General features: G+C 36.8%; 1 protein-coding gene across 1 annotated transcript in view; it reads left to right on the top strand.

Annotated features, from left to right (window-relative positions):
- Nucleotides 1-19736, top strand: part of LOC146000076 (trypsin-like) — a 99637-nt gene extending 79901 nt beyond the window's left edge. The window contains exons 5-7 of the mRNA XM_083137406.1: nucleotides 10793-10879; nucleotides 16436-16581; nucleotides 19352-19736. Coding sequence (XP_082993532.1) covers nucleotides 10793-10879; nucleotides 16436-16581; nucleotides 19352-19501 — 383 coding nt within the window. The 3' untranslated portion in view covers nucleotides 19502-19736. The remainder of the gene's footprint in view (nucleotides 1-10792; nucleotides 10880-16435; nucleotides 16582-19351) is intronic.
- The last annotated feature ends 1964 nt before the right edge of the window (nucleotides 19737-21700 follow it).

Below are 21700 nucleotides of genomic sequence, written 5' to 3'. Positions count from 1 at the left end.
AGCCTCTTGATTACAAGGCAATAAAAACCATGGGGCTATGCACCACACTCTACTAGGTCTCCTGGGATTTTGACAGAAAAACACACTGTAAACAATAAGATCATATAGGAACTTGGCATAGTTTTAAGTGTAGGCAAATCTGTCTGTTGAGGCTTCTTCTTTTTCTACACTAGAATTCAGAATTCATAGGATTTAAAAACATATCACACTTGAAGAATTGGGGCATAAGCCCCTCTTGACATTATTTTAAGTGTAGGCAAATCTGTCTGTTGAGAATTCTTCTTTTCTACACTAGAATTCAGAATTCATAGGATTTAAAAACATATCACACTTGAAGAATTGGGGCATAAGCCCCTCTTGACATTGTTTTAAGTGTAGGCAAATCGGGCTGTTCAATCATTTGAGCTCTTCTTTTCTACACTTATAAGTTGTGCTCATCCTATTGTAAATACAACTACTACTACAAGATACTGTAATGGAGACCCACACGAACCTACAAAACGACATTGCAGACCTTCGGCAGCGTGTGACAAATTTAGATGTTCGAGAGGAGACTGTTACCTCTCCAGTAGGCGAAAACATGGGCCACCACATTACCTCGTCGCCCCGTGACACTGCAGGAATGTACGTACAACAGCAGTCCTTGCACATTGAGAGAGATCATCGACCTTCTTTGCGCGAGTCCGTTGTACCTGCTCGAGAGACAGTTCGTGTTGGACAGCACTACGTTGACGAACGGCGAGTAAGTGATGAAGTGTCCGATTGGGATAGTGCTCCTTTAAGAGAGTGGAATCTTCGTTTGCCACGCATGACAGAAAATAACCAGTTACCAAAATTTGACGGAAACATTGAAGCGTACTCAGCGGAAAAAATCTGACAGACCTAAACCTCAGCTTTCGCCTAATGCATGTACCTTATGAGTGTCGAGTAGGTTTGCTGTCACGAATCTTTGTGGGAACGGCTGAACATTGGCTTTCCGCGAACCGTGACCAGTTCCGAAACTATGAGGACTTTTGTGAACAGTTCCGGGCACAGTTTGCTTCCCCGGAAGCTAAACAACGACAACGTGCTGCTTTGCGACGGCTTCGTCATCCTAGGCAAACTAATTCGTCGATGGAAAGTTACGCCTGGAGTACCTACGCTGCTTTCAAGAACTTGTCTGACAGTTTACGAGAAAATGAAGTGGTGACTTTGATAATCGAACAGCTCCCTTTTCGAGTGCGACATCTGTGCCTTGACAACGATCCTAGGAACATTCGTGACCTGACAACATTTCTTAAAAGTTACGGAGTGTGCGAAGAACCGATGGGTTGGCAAACGTATGACAACACGGCTGGCGTACGACGACAGGAAGACTCTTTCGTCGTACACAAAATAACAGAGCTCCACAAGTAAGGATGGTAAGACAAAATAACGGTCCTAACAATCAAAACCAAAATTCATTTCATCCGTACAATACTTCTCGACGGCAGAATCAACAGAACCGGACGTCTCAAACAGATGAGCGGTCAGAAAGAACGAGGCAATGGACACCACCTGCTCGTCGACGACAGATACACAGGCCGAGTTACCAACGGTCAAGATCGGACTCTCCCCGTCATAACCCGATGGTGAACGCTGAAACAAACACTGATGAACCGCCGTTAAGTCACGAACAGCAACAGGCCATAAATGACACTCGAAACTACTACTGGAACATGAATCAGACAGATGGGAATTCTCCGGAAAACTCTCACATTACTTAATTGTTCAGCTCCGTGTTGGGCAAGGGCATCTTGAGGAGCTATCCTACGTTAGTGATTCGAGATCTTTTGGAGTGACCACGACGATTGATTTAACTGAAACTGAAAAGGCTGTGATCCGAGGTGCCGTATTTAAAATTCAAAATTTATCTTCAAATAGCACCACTCCGATCGTGAATAGTAACATCGCTGGGCTTCCGGTATCTTGTGTCATCGACACCGGAAGCGAGGTATCATTGTTGAATTATGAAATTTGGGAACGTTTAGTACAGAAATTCAGTGGCATGACACTTACAAAGGAACCACAAGTTAGGCTGACAGACTTTACAAGAAAACAGCACGTACGTGTGTGTGGAAAACGAAAACTTATAATATCATTTGATGGACAGGAAGTTCAAGTGGACATTTTTGTGATTAAAAACATTCCGGCAGATATGTTTTTAGGAGTTCCGTTCCTGCGTGACTACAAGGCTAATGTGGACTTTCAAACCAATCAGCTGATACTTCGCCTCGATGATGAATCATCCTTGTCTGAGAATATAGTTTTTAACGCGGGTGCAAATGAGCAAACGAAGGCTGTGCACCACGTTCAGTATGACAAGTGGATGGCTAGTGAGGAGGATTTGAAGTGCAAGGTCGATGAAAGTATTACTTTGAGTTTTTCAGAACGAAAGGAACTGTTAGATTTAATTTTAAAATATCAACCGACGTTTTCTGACAGACCAGGAACGGTAAAAGAACTGGAATGTGAAATAAATTTAATTGATCAAATTCCTATATTTCGGAAGCCTTATCCGATTCCCATCTCTAAACGTGCTGCACTCAACAAGGAATTAGAACAGTTGAAGGAATGGGAGAGTTATTCAAGAAATGTTTTATTGCGCCTTTATTGTCGACACGAATCACCGATTGTGGTCTAATTTCATCATTGATATTGTTTTGGCTCCCAAACATTCGATCCCACAAGTCATCCGACCCTTGCCCGACAACGTACAAATGGATGCATTTTGACTGAAGGAAGGAATCCCGCAAGTGCAAATGAACTTATAGATTAAATTGTTGTTTTGTTCTTTTCATTACTCAATACTCTCAAACAAAATAATCCATTGTTCTGTTAAATCTTAGGTTGAAATGCAAGAAAAAAGAAAAGAACTGAGAGTATAAGAAAGATATCTGTTTATTTCTCTTCAAAGCAAGAACGCGCTTTTTCGATAAAAGCCTGTAACAATGAATGAAGCTTGCGACTGTAATTTCCTGTAAATATTTGAATGTTTTCTTTTGTGGAGAAGCATGACTGTAACAATGCTTAGATTGGTAACTTTTTCTCAGGTTCGGCGATGGTTGTCAAAGTGCCGACAACTTTTCCTTTTGTAATTGTTTTCTGTGATTGTTGATCAGCTTGTATATACGAATCGTATATGTTTCTAATGTAAGTTAAAAGGGTAGAATATTTTGACTGCCAAAGAAAAACACGAATTACGTATTGCAAGCTAAAGATTAAGCTCTGTGCACACATGAAAATTCTTTTGGAAGCTTGTTTTGTAACAATGCTTTGAGTGAAACAACAAGATATTTAAAGATGGATTTTTTTTGTGTACAAGAATGGAATAGTACACTAACTTTGGTTTGTTAACTCCATAATCTGTTTATTGTGAATACGTTGCAAAACATTTGTGTAATCAATGTTTAAGATACTTCGTTGTTAGTATGTTTTCTGGCACAGACAAGTTTTATATTTGTTTTATATACAAAAAAAATACTTTTCTTGGCTTTTCTCAGTAAATATTTTTTTTTTATTTGAAAGAGGGGGGATATTGTAATGACCCGGAGTTTGCCATTTTCTTCGTGGTTTTATATTATTATTATTATATATATTATTATTTCATGCTTATTATAGTTGGTATTATACAGTTAATAATTCATATATATATTCATAAATATATTAATGCCTTCAGCCAATTTTCTAATATGGCCGCCTTTATAATCAAAATTATACACATATCTACAAGTATGAATAGCGGCAAATTTAAGCAATTTACATAGTTTCAACATTAATCGTTTCATTTGCTTTTAAATATTCTAAAGATTGTTGTAAGTTTCATTTTAATCAAGTTAGTGAAGCCTAAGTTAATAATTTCTGAGTTAAATTCCTTATATCTATTTGTTGTTTCATGTTTCTGGCAAACGCTGTTCGTTTCTCTTATATTTTGAAAGCCATTGTTGATTTATTTAAACTCTTGTGGTGTGAGAAGATCACGCGCTTTTCATTGCATTGTTGCCATCACATACCTAAATTCACTGTGCCAGATTACTGTACATTTCTAATATATTACTGTTGGCTTTTATCAAACTTCCTAGTATTAAAAGGTTATTGTGTCTGGTAACACTGTGTAACTGAGGAAGTGTTTTCGCCTTCCAGAAAAACGATTAGTAGTTGCGCGGAGAGATTTGAAGTAGCAAGAGGTGCTTCGCGTTACGGGAAAGATAAGCTTACGCATTTCGTGCTGTACCGTTCGAAATTATTTCAATTGTAATTTTAGTCTTACATGGTATACGTACGTGCGTGTCTATAATAAACGTAAAGTTGAATATATTCCGGTTTTTCTTTATTTCGAAAGTGTATTTCGTACTTGTGGAGACCTGCATCAGGAGGACAACCTCGTGGGTTGTCATTGGACTTCACCTGTGGATCCAAGGGGAAGGAATGCAGTAACTTAGCCCGAACCCTGGGATTATCCAGCATGCTCTGCTGAGCTTATAAGGTAAGTGTACTTGTGAAGTGCACCGCTACGCGGGACGTAGCAAAGTATACAAAATTTCATCAAAATCGGGGATTTTCAGAAAATTCTGGATGATTTGACATGGAATGACCCAGTTGCCAGTACTATTATGGCAGTAGCTAAATTCTGTCAACACACACCAACTTTCACGTTCCCCGTAAAATGATTACCTTTATACGTTTCAAAGTCATGAGTGCTGTCTAAAGCAATACTTTGATACTTGCGTTTGCATGGTGGAATCTAAAGCAATACGATTTTTTTCCCATCATATTACATTGAAACCATTTATAACTGTTTGCAATGTGATATTGATATCATATATGGGAAGAATATAAATGGAGAATTTCGCTTATAAGAACTTATAAATAGGGAGAGGAAGATGATGAAATGTCATCTTTTTTCTGACATCTCGGACACGATGCCCACAAAATATACAAAATATTACACTTGGTCTAGAACCCAAAGAGGTAATGTTAAAGTGCATTTGTTTTGCAGTTCTTGCCATTTGTCAGGTTTTAGGTAATTTCCCCTGATTTTCGGCATTTTCCCGTCATTTTTCGCAATATTCGGTATATTGTTTCATCATATTTTGTCACTACTTTAATTTTGGTAATATTCTTTAATCTTTTCACCAAGGTGAATATATGCCTATATATATATACATCTCGCAGGATTGCAATTTACGAGCAAAAGAAAACTGAACTGGTGACAGTCTTTGTTGTGTCGGGGGAAACCACCAGGTACCCGTCTGGGGCAAACTCAGATTTAAGATCAAATAAGGAGAGGCTGGAAGTACCATAGCTAGACCCTGTTTCCATTGGAAATCCTTGTTGCATATTTTAATTGAATGTGCATATTCTATCATTTGGTGCCCTTTTTTTTAAAGCAAGATTGCATTTTGTTTAATTTCATTTTCATTTCAATTTTTAACCTGAAACTAACAAATTTAATGGTTATGTTTTGCATTTTTACGTCATTTTTTCCCCATTTTTTTAGGATATTCTGTAGGTCATATGCCTATATTTTTTAGGTCATCAACTTCCGCTACGTACTTATAAATATATTAAATTATGTGGATAATTGATGTGAAACGTACGATGCACGATCAGAGAGCCTGAATGTTGCATTGAAAACTGCAGAGAACAATTACTGACTTATGAACAGTGAAAAGTTTTTCCATGCTCCAATGGGATTTTATTTATAACTATAAATAAACAAGGGAGAAGGACACAGGTTGGTATGATGAACTAAATTGAAATCTAAAAGTTTTATTTGAAGAAACAAAACACGTTCACGGTCCAAAATAGGACATTGAATTTCAGGCACATTACACTAACTGAAAGAGTATTTACAAAATTAATAGTATCCCCGTCTTTACCTTTTTCTCAGTTGTCACACATGTCAATTTCCTCTATATTCTCTGTATTCTCATTGGGACAAACACCCACATCCATGCCCGAACCGAGTATTGGTAATATCGCAAGCTAGCCAACAATTACCTAGCAAAAGTTTGATATGCAGTTTGGGCCCAAGTGGTTGAAATCCCACTTTAAACTATAGATCCAGTTTTCTTACTGTGCATAAAGTGGACTTAAAAGGAAGAAAAAATCGAGGAAAAGAGCTTGGAGGTTTCGATGAGTTCCAAGTGCCTTGATCAGCTATTATATGATTTTCAAGTGGCCCTGTGGTTTCACGTAAAGAAGACTTTGAGTTCGATTCCCATTCTATTTCCCAATTTTTTTAAAAAAATAACTCGAGCAACTAATTATTGCATTTTATTTAATAATTTATTGGAGTAAAAGTTAAATACATTCTTACTTTATTTTTGGTTGGAAATCTTTACTTTACCGTTTTAAATTTTATTTGTGAAAATTATTTTTTACGATAGTTTTTTCACATTTCTCATCATTTTACAAATATACTCAATAAAATGTCAATATGCCAGGCGAAAAGCATACATTTCTTTCGAGAAAATGATCCAGAAATATACTATTCACAAGAAATTATCGCAATCGTTTGGAAAACAAAATTCAATTCAAAATTAAACAATTCGCACTGCAAATAAAATAAGAACGTTTGCAATAAATAAATTCAAATATATAGTCTCTCGAGTTAAGAAAAAAATTGGAGGCAATCAAACGGCAATCGAACCCAGTATCTCCTGCTTGTCAAACTAACACGCTACCACCCCACCACCTGTTCTTCTGTCATTCGAACAATATGATCGTCTTGTGAGTGACGCTTGCTAAGTTTCTAATCTTTGAAGCGCTTGTAATTGTTGTTGTGTGTCACGGAGTTATGTTTAGTGCAACATTTTTGCACACAATCCAAACATACGTAAATTTTATACACAGAAAACATGGGTTTTCTGCACATAATTACGGAGCATGTGCTCTGTCAAGGACTAGAAGGAACCTATCAAAAGTTACTGAAGCTTCTCTGCGGTGCTCACAGTTGGCCCCCGACTCACGTGGTATCTCGTTATCAGTCGACATGACCTTGTCCCTGCAGAACCAGCACACTGAAGTGAACGAAAGTATTTTACGTGATTTGTAAGTTGGAAGAAAACATGCCAAGCGTTACAACAGACAGAGGTTTGTCTTCAGATTTGGGACAGACAAACCACACTAGGCATACAGAGAGAGTATAATATAAGATAAAAGGAAATTATTTCTCCTTCTCCTCACCCTGACAATTTTATTGCTTTTATTGGAGTTATTTGACAACAGAAATGGATTATATTATTGAAGTCGTATCTCGTGTGATGCTTGTTTCAGTATGCTGACCAGGTTTTCTTAAAAAAGCAGGACGAGCTACCCAAGAGCAGTAATTTTCTATCTTTTATATCTGCTTCCTTCATCATCCGGTATAAGGCAGACAAGCACATACCACAAATATGTAAGATAACTATTTGCTAATTTGGTAACTTGTCTTGCAATTGAATTTCTGTCATGGTGTTCAGACATGGATGGCTTGCTTCAATGCTTCTTCAATAAGGTCGTTACAACCCAGCAGTGTCCGTTACTGTACAATGGCTCAAAAGTGCGATTTACCTGATATGTGTTCCATATCTTGGCGTGAACCTGGACCATTTGTAGTCCTCTATGGGAGAGTCACGGCAGAGGAATATGGCAGCAATCTAACTAACTCTCTAGCCTTCTTAAACCCGAAGGTTCATGGCTGCAGCAACACAGGCCTTCCATCTGTCCCTATCCTGAGCAAGATATACAAGTATATACTCTTTTCCATCCCTACCGATTTCCTTGAAGTCCATCTCAACGTTATCCCAACATATTCACCTTGGCCTTCCTACAGGTCTCTTACCATCAGGTTTCCCAACAAGAATCCTATAAACTCTTCTTTCCTCTCCCATTCGTGCCACATGGCCTGCCCACCAAAGTCTTCTTGATTTATTCATTCTAATAATATCTGGACATAAATAAAATTTATGTAGTTCTAAATTATGTAACTTTCTCCACTCACCTGTCTCCTGACCCCTTTCAGATTCAAATATTTTCCAAATGATCTTATTTTCAAAAACTCTCAATTTATGTTCCTCTTTCAATGTAAGAAACAAAGTCTCGCATCCATATAATAGTATACTACATTCAAAATTACTGTTTTGTATATTTTAACTTTTAGTTTCTTAAATATTAAACGAGAAGACAAAAGTTTATGAAGAGAAAAGTAACATGCATTTCCTGAATTAAGCCTGCTTTTTATTTCCTCTTTAATATCATTTTCATTTGTTAGTTACTCCTAAGTACGTACTTGAATTTGGAAACTGCTTCAAACGAGATGTTATCATTAATTAGATTTCGATTATAACCTAACAGTTGGTTTCGTCCTGTAAGCGTATATTTAGTTTTCTGTTTGGTAACTTCCAAACCTATCTCTTTAGCTGCTTTGAAAACTATTTTAGGATTATTCTTAATTGTATCTACATCATCCCCTAATAAGTCTACATCATCTGCATATGCTAACAGCTGAGTCACACCATTTAATTTTAGTCCTTCGTTAGTTTATTTTACCTTCCTAACAGCATTTTCTAAGGCAAAATTAAAGAGCAATGGAGATAATGCATCTCCTTGAGTTAAATCATCATGAATTGTAAATTTTGTCAGACACATTAATACCCACACGAATTTTACTTTCTGTTTCACTAATGCATACTTTTATCATATTAACAAGCTTCTTAGGCATTCCAAAGTCGACTAATATATTATATAATTTATCTCTTTTCACTGAATCATATGCTTTTTGAAATCAATGAATAGCTCATGGACATTTTGATTATATTCCCACTTTTTCTCAAGTATCTGTCTAATGTGAAACATTTGTTCTGTAGTTTATCTGTTACGTTTTAATCCACATTGATAATCAATCATCTATAATTTCATTAGCATATGGGGTTAGTCTTGATAAAATAATTTTAGATAATATTTTATATGTTGTTGAGAGTATAGATGTTCCACGGTAATGATTTCAGTTCATTTTATCACCTTTTTTTAAACACAGGAACAAATATGGATTCTTTCCAATGTTGAGGAATTTCTTCTTCATTTCATATTAAACAAATTAATTTATGAATTTGATATATTAACGAATTTTCACCATATTTATTTAACTCAGTTGGTATTAAATCAATGCCAGGCGCTTTGTTATTATTTAACCTTTTAATAGCATCTTTATCTTCAGTCAAGTTAGGTTCTGGAACTAAAGGTTATGCAGTGTGTACTTCATTTTCCGTATGGCAGCAATCTGGGTGATCATCTCTATTTTATAATACGTATTGTGATCCCTTGCGAACAATTAGTGTTGCAATACAATAATTGCCTTATTCACACTGCTGTACGTCAAACAATGGTTCCATGAGCACGAGGATGAAGTGGAACATCTCATCTGTTCTCCTCAGTCGCCTTGTCTTAAGATAATTGAACATTTGTGGAGTATTATGAAGTCCTACTTACCCGTTGGATGTCCACCTACAACCACACTTTATGCACTAGAGATCACTTTGCAGAAGGAATGTATGTTTATTCCCTTAAACCGTGTGCATAGCGTGTATTAGCCCATCCCATGTCAGACACGAGCTGTAATTTAGGCCCTGCACACTAAAAATATTGTGTATTGTATCCCGGTGTTCATATTTCTTGTCCACCACCGCGATATTCCTACTGATATCCAGTACTAGTACGAGGAATTTATCAAACCTAGACAACAGGTTTGGGCATTTATTCTTTAAAACGGAATTGGTTAGCAAAGTTTAAGTTTTACACCATCTGTATGTTTATAGAATGAATTGGATGCATTTTATAGTTCAAAGGAAATAACAAAAATATCTTAAAATAAAGAGTTGACCTGTTGATGTAGAATGTAGCAAGATGTGAACAGGAGTGCTAGGATGAAATCCTGAGTAAGAACTCCAATGAAAATTTTCAGAGAACATTTTCACCCATATTGTTCTTGTTATTTCTTTTTCCCACAGGACAAATTGAATTTCTGCAAGGTGATCATAAAGTCTGCAATCAATTATAGAACATATGATAACAAAAATATTTTTGTAATGGCAAACGAGGCAACATGTCTGCTGTCAGATTCAATAAGCTTCCTCAAACGTTTGAACATGTCTCCGTGAATTATGTTCAAAATCTGAGACTCCATAACAACTATTGTAGCGTTAGCCAGTGAGGAAACTTAACGAGTTGCATAAAATCACTCCCTTCAGGAAATATGGAGTTGTTTAATTTTGCGCAGTAACCATTCGCACATTTGAACCTTCCTTTAGATGTTACAGAATCTGCCGCTTGTAGTACAGATGTAATTTTTCATATTTCAAAATCCATTGCTGGATGTCCCGGGAACGGCCGATTTCGATGCTTTTGTGTATACCTGGCACCGAACGATCCAAGCAATGAAGGTTTGGCGTCTTTACTTTCCGCGGTATGCTACAATTCTGTTTATCGTGAACGGATTCAGTTTTGGGATTTTAAAAGAATTTTTTCAACTGCACCATTACTTCTTGACCTCTTCGGATATTTGTACCACCACTCGCTCTCGCCCACAAAAATGAACTTCCTCCTCTAGGTCGTTCCGTCAATGTCATAGATCGATCACCAGCAATCAGAGAACAACCGCCATTGGCTCCAGACTTTATCTCTACCCTGCATAATGATATGCTTGTAAGCGTACGAACATTACCACATAACAATATTTGGTAAGTCGATAGAAATATACAGTAAAAATTCCATTCATTGTACGTATTCTCAGGGTACGTTTCTCCATTAACGCTTGCTGATTGGGATACCAACTTCCTAGGAAATGCCACCATTAGTGGATGGGGTTTTCAATCTTACCGTGAGTACTTAAACTTTATACTTCTTTATTTTGCTTACAAAATAGTTAATTTCATTCTAATGTAGCCGTAATGATAATTTTCAAGAGTAGTGCAAAATATTTAATTTATCCACGCATTTTGAATCTGAGTGTATTTACCCACCTCCCCTCAAAAAGGGCCCCTTCCACTCCCTATGTCTAAAACCATGGTTTAAATCTGGTAACTTTTAGACATGAGGTAAAACTTCTGATTGAGCACAGCGGAGGAAATAGTGGGTTCTTTCCGAAAGTGAACGCATGAAACACACGAAAGTAAATGGGCCTCGTAAATCTGGTGAAAGTAGTTATCATTAAGACTTTTGGAACAACACCGACTGTTTTTTCTTTAATATTTACAAATGGCGGACAATGAAAAGGCTGCTATAATAGCGGCAATGGAATGTGCTGCAGATGTCAGTGTTAATAACAATGAACCGCCAACGAAAATAGGCAGCTGCATGGAAGTTTGCTTTTACAATAAAACACTCAAATCTACACCGTGGCGTACAGGGGTGCCCATCCCCCCTTAACCCAGATATGCCTGAAAATTTTTTTGTTTAATTTTTCTTGTTTTGTGGATTTAATGCATTAAGAAAAATCAGATTAAAGTAAAAATAGTGTATATTTTTAAATATCTAGTTTCAACAATGCTCTAGAGGGTGTCCTTTTAAAAGGTCAGTAGGCATTGAGGGGTACATTATGTTAGTGTAACGAAGTAATGCACATTATCTTCAGCAAAAGAAATGTTATTTAGCATGAAACAAATGCATAAGAACATATTCTAATTGTTTGTGTGGTAGCTTACAAAACAATTTACATGTAATGCTGCATCACATTCTTGACATTTTGTTGATACCTTCTTATGGCAGATCCTGCATCTTGTCTGCTTTCCTTGAGATACAATGACGTGGTCTTTTCCGTCGTGTCTTAAATCTTTATTTTCCAGGCTTGATGGTCTGCTTTTTTTCTGAATGTTTGTCTTTGACTTCTCGCAATCAATGGCATAGCAGCACGTCGACGAAAAGTAAGATGATCTAACTTTCCACCTCTGTATTTTTGGAGCTGCCAGGCATTTTGTACAAACCAATGTTCTGATCACAACGATCAACGCCTCCCATTCCCTGATTGTAGAGATCAATCAAATGTAGCTGAGTTACTGAAATCTTTGTCCTCTCTGCCCGAGAGTAGCGAGTAACATTGTGTAATGGTTCATTATCTGCTGCGTTGGATTCTATGCTGACAATGTTGTTATCATTCCATCTTGTGACAACAACAGCGTTCTTATCTGTCACAAGTGTTTCAAAAAAATCCTCTTTTCTCTTTCTTCATTTTTTCTTTGATTTTGAAAACAAATTTGGCCAGTCTGTTTTCTCTAATCGTACCAGTAGCTCTAACAGCACGCAGACTCAGTTCAGTAAGAAGAGGAATTGCGGTAAAATGATTATCAAAGAAGATATGATAAGGGTGAGACCAAATAGACAGTAAAACATCTGCGTACATGAGCACCACGGACGGGCCAAGACCAAGTACTTTGTATTAATCAGGTAGTTTCTTTTTTGCACCCTGATATGGCTCCATCCAAACAACATATCCATTACAAGTAGCACCAACCCACAGCTTGTAGCCGTACCTGATTGGTTTGCCGCGAATATATTGCTGGCGACCATAATATGGCACTATTGCCTCATCAACACAGTGATATTCGAAGTGTGGTGCATTTCCCGATATTTGTTATTCAGTACGTTGAAAAGAGGTCTCACTTTTGCAAAACGATCACTTGTGTCCAAATGCTCATTATCGCATTTGATTTGACATAATAAATTCGAATCTGTCTATAGACATAGCATTCACAACTGCCTCATTGCTTGTATCTTTACATTGTTCCCAATAAAGACGTCTTCTAGGAACCTGGTTGTATCCACTCAACAAAATAATTCCTAAAAAGAATTTCATTTCATCTCCACTGACATCTCACGATTTGTTCTTTCTCGCTGTATATTTGTTAGTTTGTTCTACCAAGAATTCAATAGCATCGTCAAAGAAATGCAAAAACATTTCGAGTGGTTATTCTTCATTGAATACTTCCTTAATTGTTGGCCAGTCACTAAATGACACTTTAAGTTTTCCTTTAGTCCACTTACAATTTACAACTCATGTTGTAAACTATCACCATCATCATCATCATCTTCCTCCTCAAGGATGGAAAGCATTTCATTGTTGTATCCACTCAACAAAATAAGGCCTCTGTAATAGAAAATTTACGTAACATAAATCAATGTATATAAATGTATATACATATTATTATATATTATATATATATATATACTAATATATTAAATAATAATTATTATAATAATATATTAATAATTAATATAATATATATTAATATATAAATGAATGAATATATCCATTACAAGTAGCACCAACAAAGAACCCTCAAGTGCCTACTGTCCTTCTAAAAGGACACTTAATTTACGTAATTTTTGCATCTCTGTGTATTAAAATTTTGAACATTATTTGGTTTCAGGCAAACACATATGAACCTAGCAAACGTGTAACATAAAGTAACTGAAACATGTATAAAAGATAACAAAACTTACTTCTCCATTCTGCAGTGCGAAAAAAATAACATGGCATCACAGACTCATAAACACAAATAATGAAAAAGAACACAACAATAGCCGAAACTTGTATGCCTTGTGTTACGTTTTGTTCTAAGAACAATGCAGTGCTGCGAAATCGACAAAACTAGCTTCGTGCAAGGTCTAGGGCCCCTTCAGAGGGATTTAGATTCAAACAGGCAAAGTGTCATTTTAGAAGGACGATAAGCATATCTGGGGACCCTGGACGCAATACCCCCCCGCAAATTCATTGATCATAATCCCCCCAAAATTATTTTCATAAATATTTTGTAACTGATTTGAATGTGAATGCAATAGCCTGTCAATTCGTCGACAGTTAATAAGTATTTTGTTTTAAAATTTTGACACTCGCAAAGTTAGCACATTGATTGATGATTGGGTAGATATTTAATTTGAAATGTCAGAAAATAAATTATGTATGAACAGTGTTTGTTGATGAGGAATAAATTAAGAACTAAAAGTGGTAAACGTTGTAAGTGCAAAAAGCGAACACGCCATTTGAACTACCAGCCACTTTTCACGTTTACCACTTTATGAAGCGTGGCACATTTCACAATTTAAAGTGGAAAACGGTGTTTGAATTATTGTGGCACTTACATCGTTTACCAATTTTAATCTTCAATTTTCTGTGCCCATCTAAGACTTAACATTGATATCCAATGTCTGGATACTCCCCCTCAAGATCCCCCCCTTCCCAATTTTATGCTCAATCCCCCCTACTAGAATTTCCGTGATAACCCAAAGGCTTAACAATGATATCCAATATCTGGATATTCACCCTCAAGTTTCCCCTCCCCCAATTTAATGCTCAATCCAATATAGAAGGATTCCCCGATTGCGCAGTGGTAGCGTCGTCGCCTTGTAATCAAGGGGTCCCGGGTTCGATACCCGGTGCAGCCACATGGCACAGTATTTCGGATCCCACTTTAAACCATTCCCGATTAGAATTACTGTGCATAAAGTGGACTTAAAACACCAACTCAAACCAAACCATCATATTAGAATTCCTGTGATAATCTAAGATAACATTGATATTGAAGAGTTTTATAGTGTAAACCATTCACAAATTTTAATGCTGAATCTTCCCACAAAAATTCACCCGACAATTTAAGACTTAATACGTAAGAGCTGGATATCCACCTTAAATAATAACCGTCCACTAGGAGTATATTAGCAGCATACGAAGTGATTTTTAAATGTTAACGAAGTTGAAATTCTGTCCAATGCTATGTTGATTAGTCAGTCAAATTTCCATCACAAAGAAAGAAAGGAACAAAATCCCCTCCAAAAGTTGGGTGGACCACAGACGCAACCTGGGTCCGCAATTCCACTTGTGTGCACCCCTGGTGACGTATACCTCTACCACTACTACAAATAATGTATATGCTGTTAATCTCTGTCCACCCACACTTCTACCAACTATTTAGTACGTAAGTGCATATATTTTTCTTAATCTTAATCTTAACAATTTTCATTATTAACTTGGATACTTGTGCAAATTTCACTTGGATGTGACCACAGGTTTTAGGTGCTTTGCTCTACCCCAGCAACTGCCTGCATGTCCAAAGCACAGCTGCCTACATAGAACGTCGAAAATTGTTGTTTATTTCACAAAAGCTGATAGTAACTTTGCTACGAGATTTGAAAAATAAGAGTTACCAATAATCACTGGCTTTCCCTTGCGAGGCACCCCTTGATTACAAGGCGACGACGCTACCACTTTCTTTTTCTTATTCTTTTTATGCTTTAGTGTTTACTTACATGATCCTATGATCACACAATACATATAGCAGATGAAATTACATAATTTAGTGAACATTACAGAATTAGAAAGGGACCTGTAAGAAATTTGAATAGAGTGTTTTGCGGTCAGCTTTGGTCTATCTGGTAATAATTCTCACTCTAGTAGTATTGCAACGTAATTTGCATTGGCACTGAATGATGTCCTAAAATATAGTAAGCTACTAGAAACTGCACAGACCATACTTTAGTAAGAGGGAAGTATACCAAATCTGGGTACAATAAATGGTCTACAGTAAATGTATCAGTCGATGTTCTGCACATAGTACCAAGACATTTACACAAATACTACCATTGATCTACCTTGTAGATGCACATTACTAGGCGATGTGGTAATGAGTCATCGGCTTGATGACAATTGGAATACAGAACACTATCGATCATTTGGTATCGCCACTTTCTAGAAATGGTCGCATTTGTATTGTGTACTGCCAAGTAGTACCATAGAGATCGAACGCAGTTAGAAAGATGAGATGGAGATATTTTTCTCCAACCACTACGCCATCGAGGAGGCCTTAATGATTTACTGAAACTATACGTAACAAAAGATGATCCATAAGTTTGTTAGTAAGGCGAAATTATCTAAATGATCGATAACTGACACGCACGAAAATGTTGACCATGATCATCTAAACTTATCTCAGTGAATAAAAACGACACGAAGTAAATACACAATTTTGGAAATTAAAATTAGTATGAATTTCCATCAATGACAGCATTCAAATTAAAATGGCATAAGATCCACATGAGATATGTTTTAATGTGATCATACACGTATATTTTCTTCGAGAATATATATTTTTCATGAATTTATCAACTTAGAAGAGGTATATGAAGCAGGCCCACAGCCACAACTATTCGACCCTGTCCTTATAATTTAAAAATATTATTTATTTCCTGCTTTTATTATTGCCAATATGCTGTAACATATTTAGTGTTACAAAAAATATTCAAAATTTCTCATTTACATTGTACATGCCTGAACATATCCATGTGTACTTACCTTCTCGTGTATGCAATTATAATTCCTATCTTCGCCAATATACAAAGTATGTATACCTGATGTGTGTGTGTTTTTTTATTCTATTTAATACAGTGGATGGATTTTCACTTGAACTACTGTATGAAGAACAGAAAGTTATTTTACTTCGCGATTGCGCTATTCAGCTTGGCCTTTCCTTAGTAGATGTTGGCAATTATGGCATGTGTGGAACTTCTCCGTTCAGTAAAGGTCCGTCATTTGTAAGTATATGTCATGCAAGACTTGTTAAAAAAACTTATTAAAATCATATTTTTGAACTTACACACACCAGCATGCCCATGTACACACATTCATACAGACAGCTTAATGAAATGACAGTGTTAGCCTGACTATACAAATGTTCGACCAAATTTCTCAACGCTATTCTTAAAATTTGTTGGTATTACATCATACTGCCTTGATAAAGATATTTTTTTTTCCTTTTAGGACAAGTAACAGTGTATATTGTAGAAATAATATACTTGTTGGTTCTTATTTTTAAAATTTCTGTTATTGAACTTAGCTTTTCTTCCACTCTTTTGGTTAATCACGACTATACGGATAAGTTATGTTATGTTGAAATTGATAAAGGGACACTCATAAAGAACACCAATGTCCAGGCCAGGATTCGAAACCGGGATCCCTGGAATCATAGCGTGCTGTGTTATTTTGCCACGGAGGTCAGCGTGGTTCTTATTTTTAGAAAATGTTAGTTATTTCTACTATTGTGTAAAGTGACCTTCATTATTAAATAAAGCCCTTTATAGTAAGAATGTTCAGTTATCTTTACTATTAAACACTGCTCAAAACACTAGGGCAAAAGCCTTCTTAGGTCTATCATATCCCTATTACTGTAACACAATTGTTACAATTCGTCAAAGAAATTACATATATTGCGTTCCACTCATGTAAACTCATATTCCCTTCAGTGGCAATTGTGAATCGTCTATGGTGCATTTCTTGCATGTACTTACAATGGATTGTATTATAGAAAACTTGGCTTTACATCGGAGTTATCTCTGTCAAGTAACTAACAATCCACAGAGGATGTAAAGAAGCCCTAAATTATTCAGGTGAAAATCAGGAGACCGTTCAAACCAATGTAGTCACTGGCGAGTATTGTGTGTACATGTCTATTAATGGAGTCCATTGATTGCATTTGTCAGTCCATGGGTTGCATTCGACTGGACAGACGAGATTAGATAAATCTAAAAGAGAGCCATTTGGCGTGGGTTGTTATTTAATCCAGGAAACTTGGGTGTCCCAACATGTCTACATTGATCTAAGCACTGTTGTTTCAACACTTCATTGGGTATGGAGTCACCACAGGGAGATAGATAGGTGCGCCAAGCAGTAGGACAACTTGGCAAACAAGTAACAACTCTGAACCAAGTTCAAGACATGGTCACCACAGGCTTATGCAACCGTAATTCTTAATCACGAGATGCCCAACTATAGGCATTTTAATTTGAGAATCAGGCACATTTCGAGCATTATCCTTATCAACAAAGCAAAAAGATCGTCTTCCATAAACTGTCAACTTTAAAATTTGTGGGCTATGTTGTTCACAATCGAGCTAAGATTTTTCCTAACTTGAAGTCATGGAAATTTAGGGCTGTTCAGACCTGGAAATGCCTAAGTGGGCGCTTCTTTCAGTGATTAGCGCAGGAAGTTAAAGCTTAACGCCCACTGAGACGCGGAGAAAAGAACGCAACAGTTTCGCTTAAGACGTCTCAATAGGCTATAACCTTTACGATAATCTACAGACTTCTAGCCGGAAATTCCGTGCTTCGGTTCTGCACGTTTCCCTGTAGTGGGTGGACGTTACACCATTTGATTTCAATAGAAGCAGACTAAAGAAGTTCTGTTGCCCCAATTCTCCGCGTCTCAGTGGGCGTTAAGCTGAACAGATTCGTAAGTAGTTATGCGATGACGTAGGTTGACATGACTGTGGATACATAGTAGTAGTATGAGGAGGTACAACTTTTCATAAGTATAAATTTTTATAAAATTATGTGTGTTTGTGTGTGTGCATATATATGAATGCAGTGTCAACGAAAACAGTTCGCCGAGAACTGCATAAACATAATATCCATGACAAAGCCGTTATTGCCAAACCTCTTGTAACGCAGTGTATATAGTTGGTGTTCGTGCAACCAGGTTGTTGTGTGTCTAGTGTGTTATTCTCATTTTTTCCCTTTGTAGCCCTTGCATAGTGTCAGAGCGCAAGGAGTGCCTAGTTCTAATTCTTAATTAGGACCGCCTCAATTAGTAATAATTTCTGTGTTAAGATTAAGACCTTTGCTTGGTGAAAAGTTCCGCTCCAGAGAGCCTTACATGCGAGAGAGCGGAAGGATTCTAAAGCTTAACAGCGTTTCCAAAATTCTGCACCACGAAATGCACTGTGACTAAACACCACTTGAAAAAAGTCATTACCTTCTGGACTAGTTTCTCAATGTCAGCATTGTGTTTATCTTTCATTAAGTATTTATATTTTCAGAAATGTGAACATATTTTGAATATTTTTCACAGCAAAGTCTTCCTTACTAATCATTGGAGAAGAAATACCACTTTAGTGCCATCCTAACTCAGGGGCTTGAATATGACGGAAACGTTTAATTTTCTAATTTACTTAAATATTTTTAGTCTTAACAATGTAGTAAATATTCCAGTGTAGTAAATGAAGAAATATTTCATATCGCCCCAAAAATGTTCCTTACAGAAACAATATTAGTGAAACTGTTGTGCATAGCAATTTGGCCCTTGACTACGTCAGTATAGCTTTAGTAATCCGTTAATTGTCACACTTAATTCCCTCAAGAGTATCGTTACTTCAGTAACGAACAAGATGAAGATGTGCAAGCCAAAATAATTCTGAAGGCATTTCATAAGCAGTGGCGATGATATGGGTCTGTATTAACCTATTCAGCTCTCCAAATGAAATATTATTTCGTTTATGAACAAAATTTATATTGTCAATTATATTTGCAGGGAGATGTCGGAGGTCCTTTTGTACTGGACGGAGTTCTCATTGGCATATATAGCCGCACCATATCCTGTCCATACCCAGGATATATTACTTCCTTGTACACACCTGTCGATAGATACCGACAATGGATTCAAGATGTCACGGGAGTGTGAACACTTGCAAGAATATGCTATAATGAAAATATTGATTCTTCAGGTTTATCGAAGAGTCTTCCTTCCGGAGAGTCTTTCTAGTTTGTCATAACTAATATCACTCCAGTGTCTAGATATTAAGTTCTTTCATGAGCTAGAAAGACCTTCCAGAACTTGGGTAATTGATGTCTCAACAAATTAATATCTTCATCGAAAAATGAAAGTTCCCTGTAAAGTTGTAAAGCAATAAATTCTGTGTAAGGACTACAGTGTGTCTTATATCTATCACAAGAACCTGCTTATTACAAAATTACCTGCTTAACTATCCCCCGAAAGATGGCGCGTGGCTCACTTGGACCGGATGGCACGTAAGAAATACGATTAAAAATTCTATCAGTTGTTGACCTCCGTGGTAAAATGCCACAGTCTACCTGCAAGTCTCGGAATGAGTAGTTCGGTAGTCAACTTCGTTGTATGTGCTAGGACCGTTAGTGTTCTTCTTTGTGTGTGCAAAACTATAGTTAGACATTGAAGATACGATGATGTAGAAATGAGATTAAAACAACTATAAAATACCACTCTTTTAGGTCCTGAGTTAACAACCTACAACTTAGATGCAGTAACCATTGGGACTTTCAATTATGTAATTCAAATCATTGATCAAAACTTTGGATATAATTCTTCACAATTTCAAACAAGGATTCCAATTGCATGATGTTTGGATTCATCTTAATGGGGAAGTACCATATCACAACAAATAATTCGTAGAGATCATATGGGTATACCCCTCTTCAAAGATCAAATAATTAAAGTAGTGTAATTGGGCCGGTTCTAAGTCGTACTTAGTAGGTATGCATTTGTAGCCTCTTTTTTTATCAATCGAATATCAGTTTTTGACATATTTTGACAATTTTTTGTCGATGTTTTAGCGTTTAGCGATGTTTTTAGTAAAATTCCCTTTTTTCCCTTTTTTCCCACTCGTACTTAGTAGGTATGCATTTGTAGCCTCTGTTTTTTACCAATCGAACATCAGTTTTTGACATATTTTGACAATTTTTGGTCGATGTTTTAGCGTTTAGCGATGTTTTAGTAAAATTTCCCTTTTTTTCCCACCTCACACTTGTAGATATACCACGATCTTACGTGATATAACTTAACCTATCCTTTTTTTTTATTACGTGCTAAACTACACGAGAGCCTCTACATGCTTTGACCTACTTAAGAGTAGACCCAAATAGAGAGTTCACCAACCGAAAGTGGAGCTCGGAGTGGGGTTCGGTGGAGATCGCCTTAATGTTTTTTTCTTGTAAGGCATAAGCTCCATTTTCTCGAAGTGTTGCCAACACCTCACTCGATCACGATTTTACGTAATATAACTTAACCTATCTTAAGATTTTTTTTTTTTACGATCTTCAGTGATATAACTTAACCTATTATTTTTTTTATTATTTGCACACCGAACTGTAGTAGACCCAAATGGAGAGAGTTCACCAACCGAAAGTGAGGCTCGACTTAATGGTTTGATCTTGTAAGGCATAAGCGTCATTTTCTCGCAGTGTTGCCAACATCTTACTCGAAATAAAATCACCAAGGTTTTTTTTCCTTGGTCTAACCTATGTTATTGAACTGCGTCGTCACGTCCAAACCCGCATGACTTCCGGACACTAGTGGTTCTATTCATACTTTTTCTTACGTATAGGTGTACATGATGAATCCCAAAACAGATTTTTCCTAAGTCTCACCGTTTCCAAGATAACCTCACTTCCGCTCGCCATTTTGGATTTCCGAACATAGGTTCTATTCATACTTTACTCACATATAGGCGTACATGATGAATCCTCAAACAGATTTTTCCTAAGTCTCACCGTTTCCAAGATAATCTCACTTCCGGTCGCCATTTTGGATTTCCGAACATAGGTTCTATTCATACTTTACTCACATATAGGCGTACGTGATGAATCCGCAAACAAATTTTTCCTAGGTCTTACCGTTTCCAAGATAACCCCACTTCCGGTCGCCATTTTGGATTTCCGAACATAGGTTCTATTCACACTTTTTCTCACGTATAGGCGTACATGATGAATCCGCAAACAGATTCTTGCTAAGTCTTACCGTTTCCAAGATAACCCCACTTCCGGTCGCCATTTTGGATTTCCGAACATAGGTTCTATTCATACTTTTTCTCACGTATAGGTGTACATGATGAATCCGCAAACAGAT

This window comes from Lepisma saccharinum, chromosome 16 (assembly GCF_977018435.1).
Source record: "Lepisma saccharinum chromosome 16, izLepSacc3.1, whole genome shotgun sequence".
Taxonomy (NCBI): Eukaryota; Metazoa; Arthropoda; class Insecta; order Zygentoma; family Lepismatidae; genus Lepisma; species Lepisma saccharinum.
Note: the sequence above shows the minus strand (reverse complement) of the source record. Positions and strands in the feature narration are given on the sequence as shown.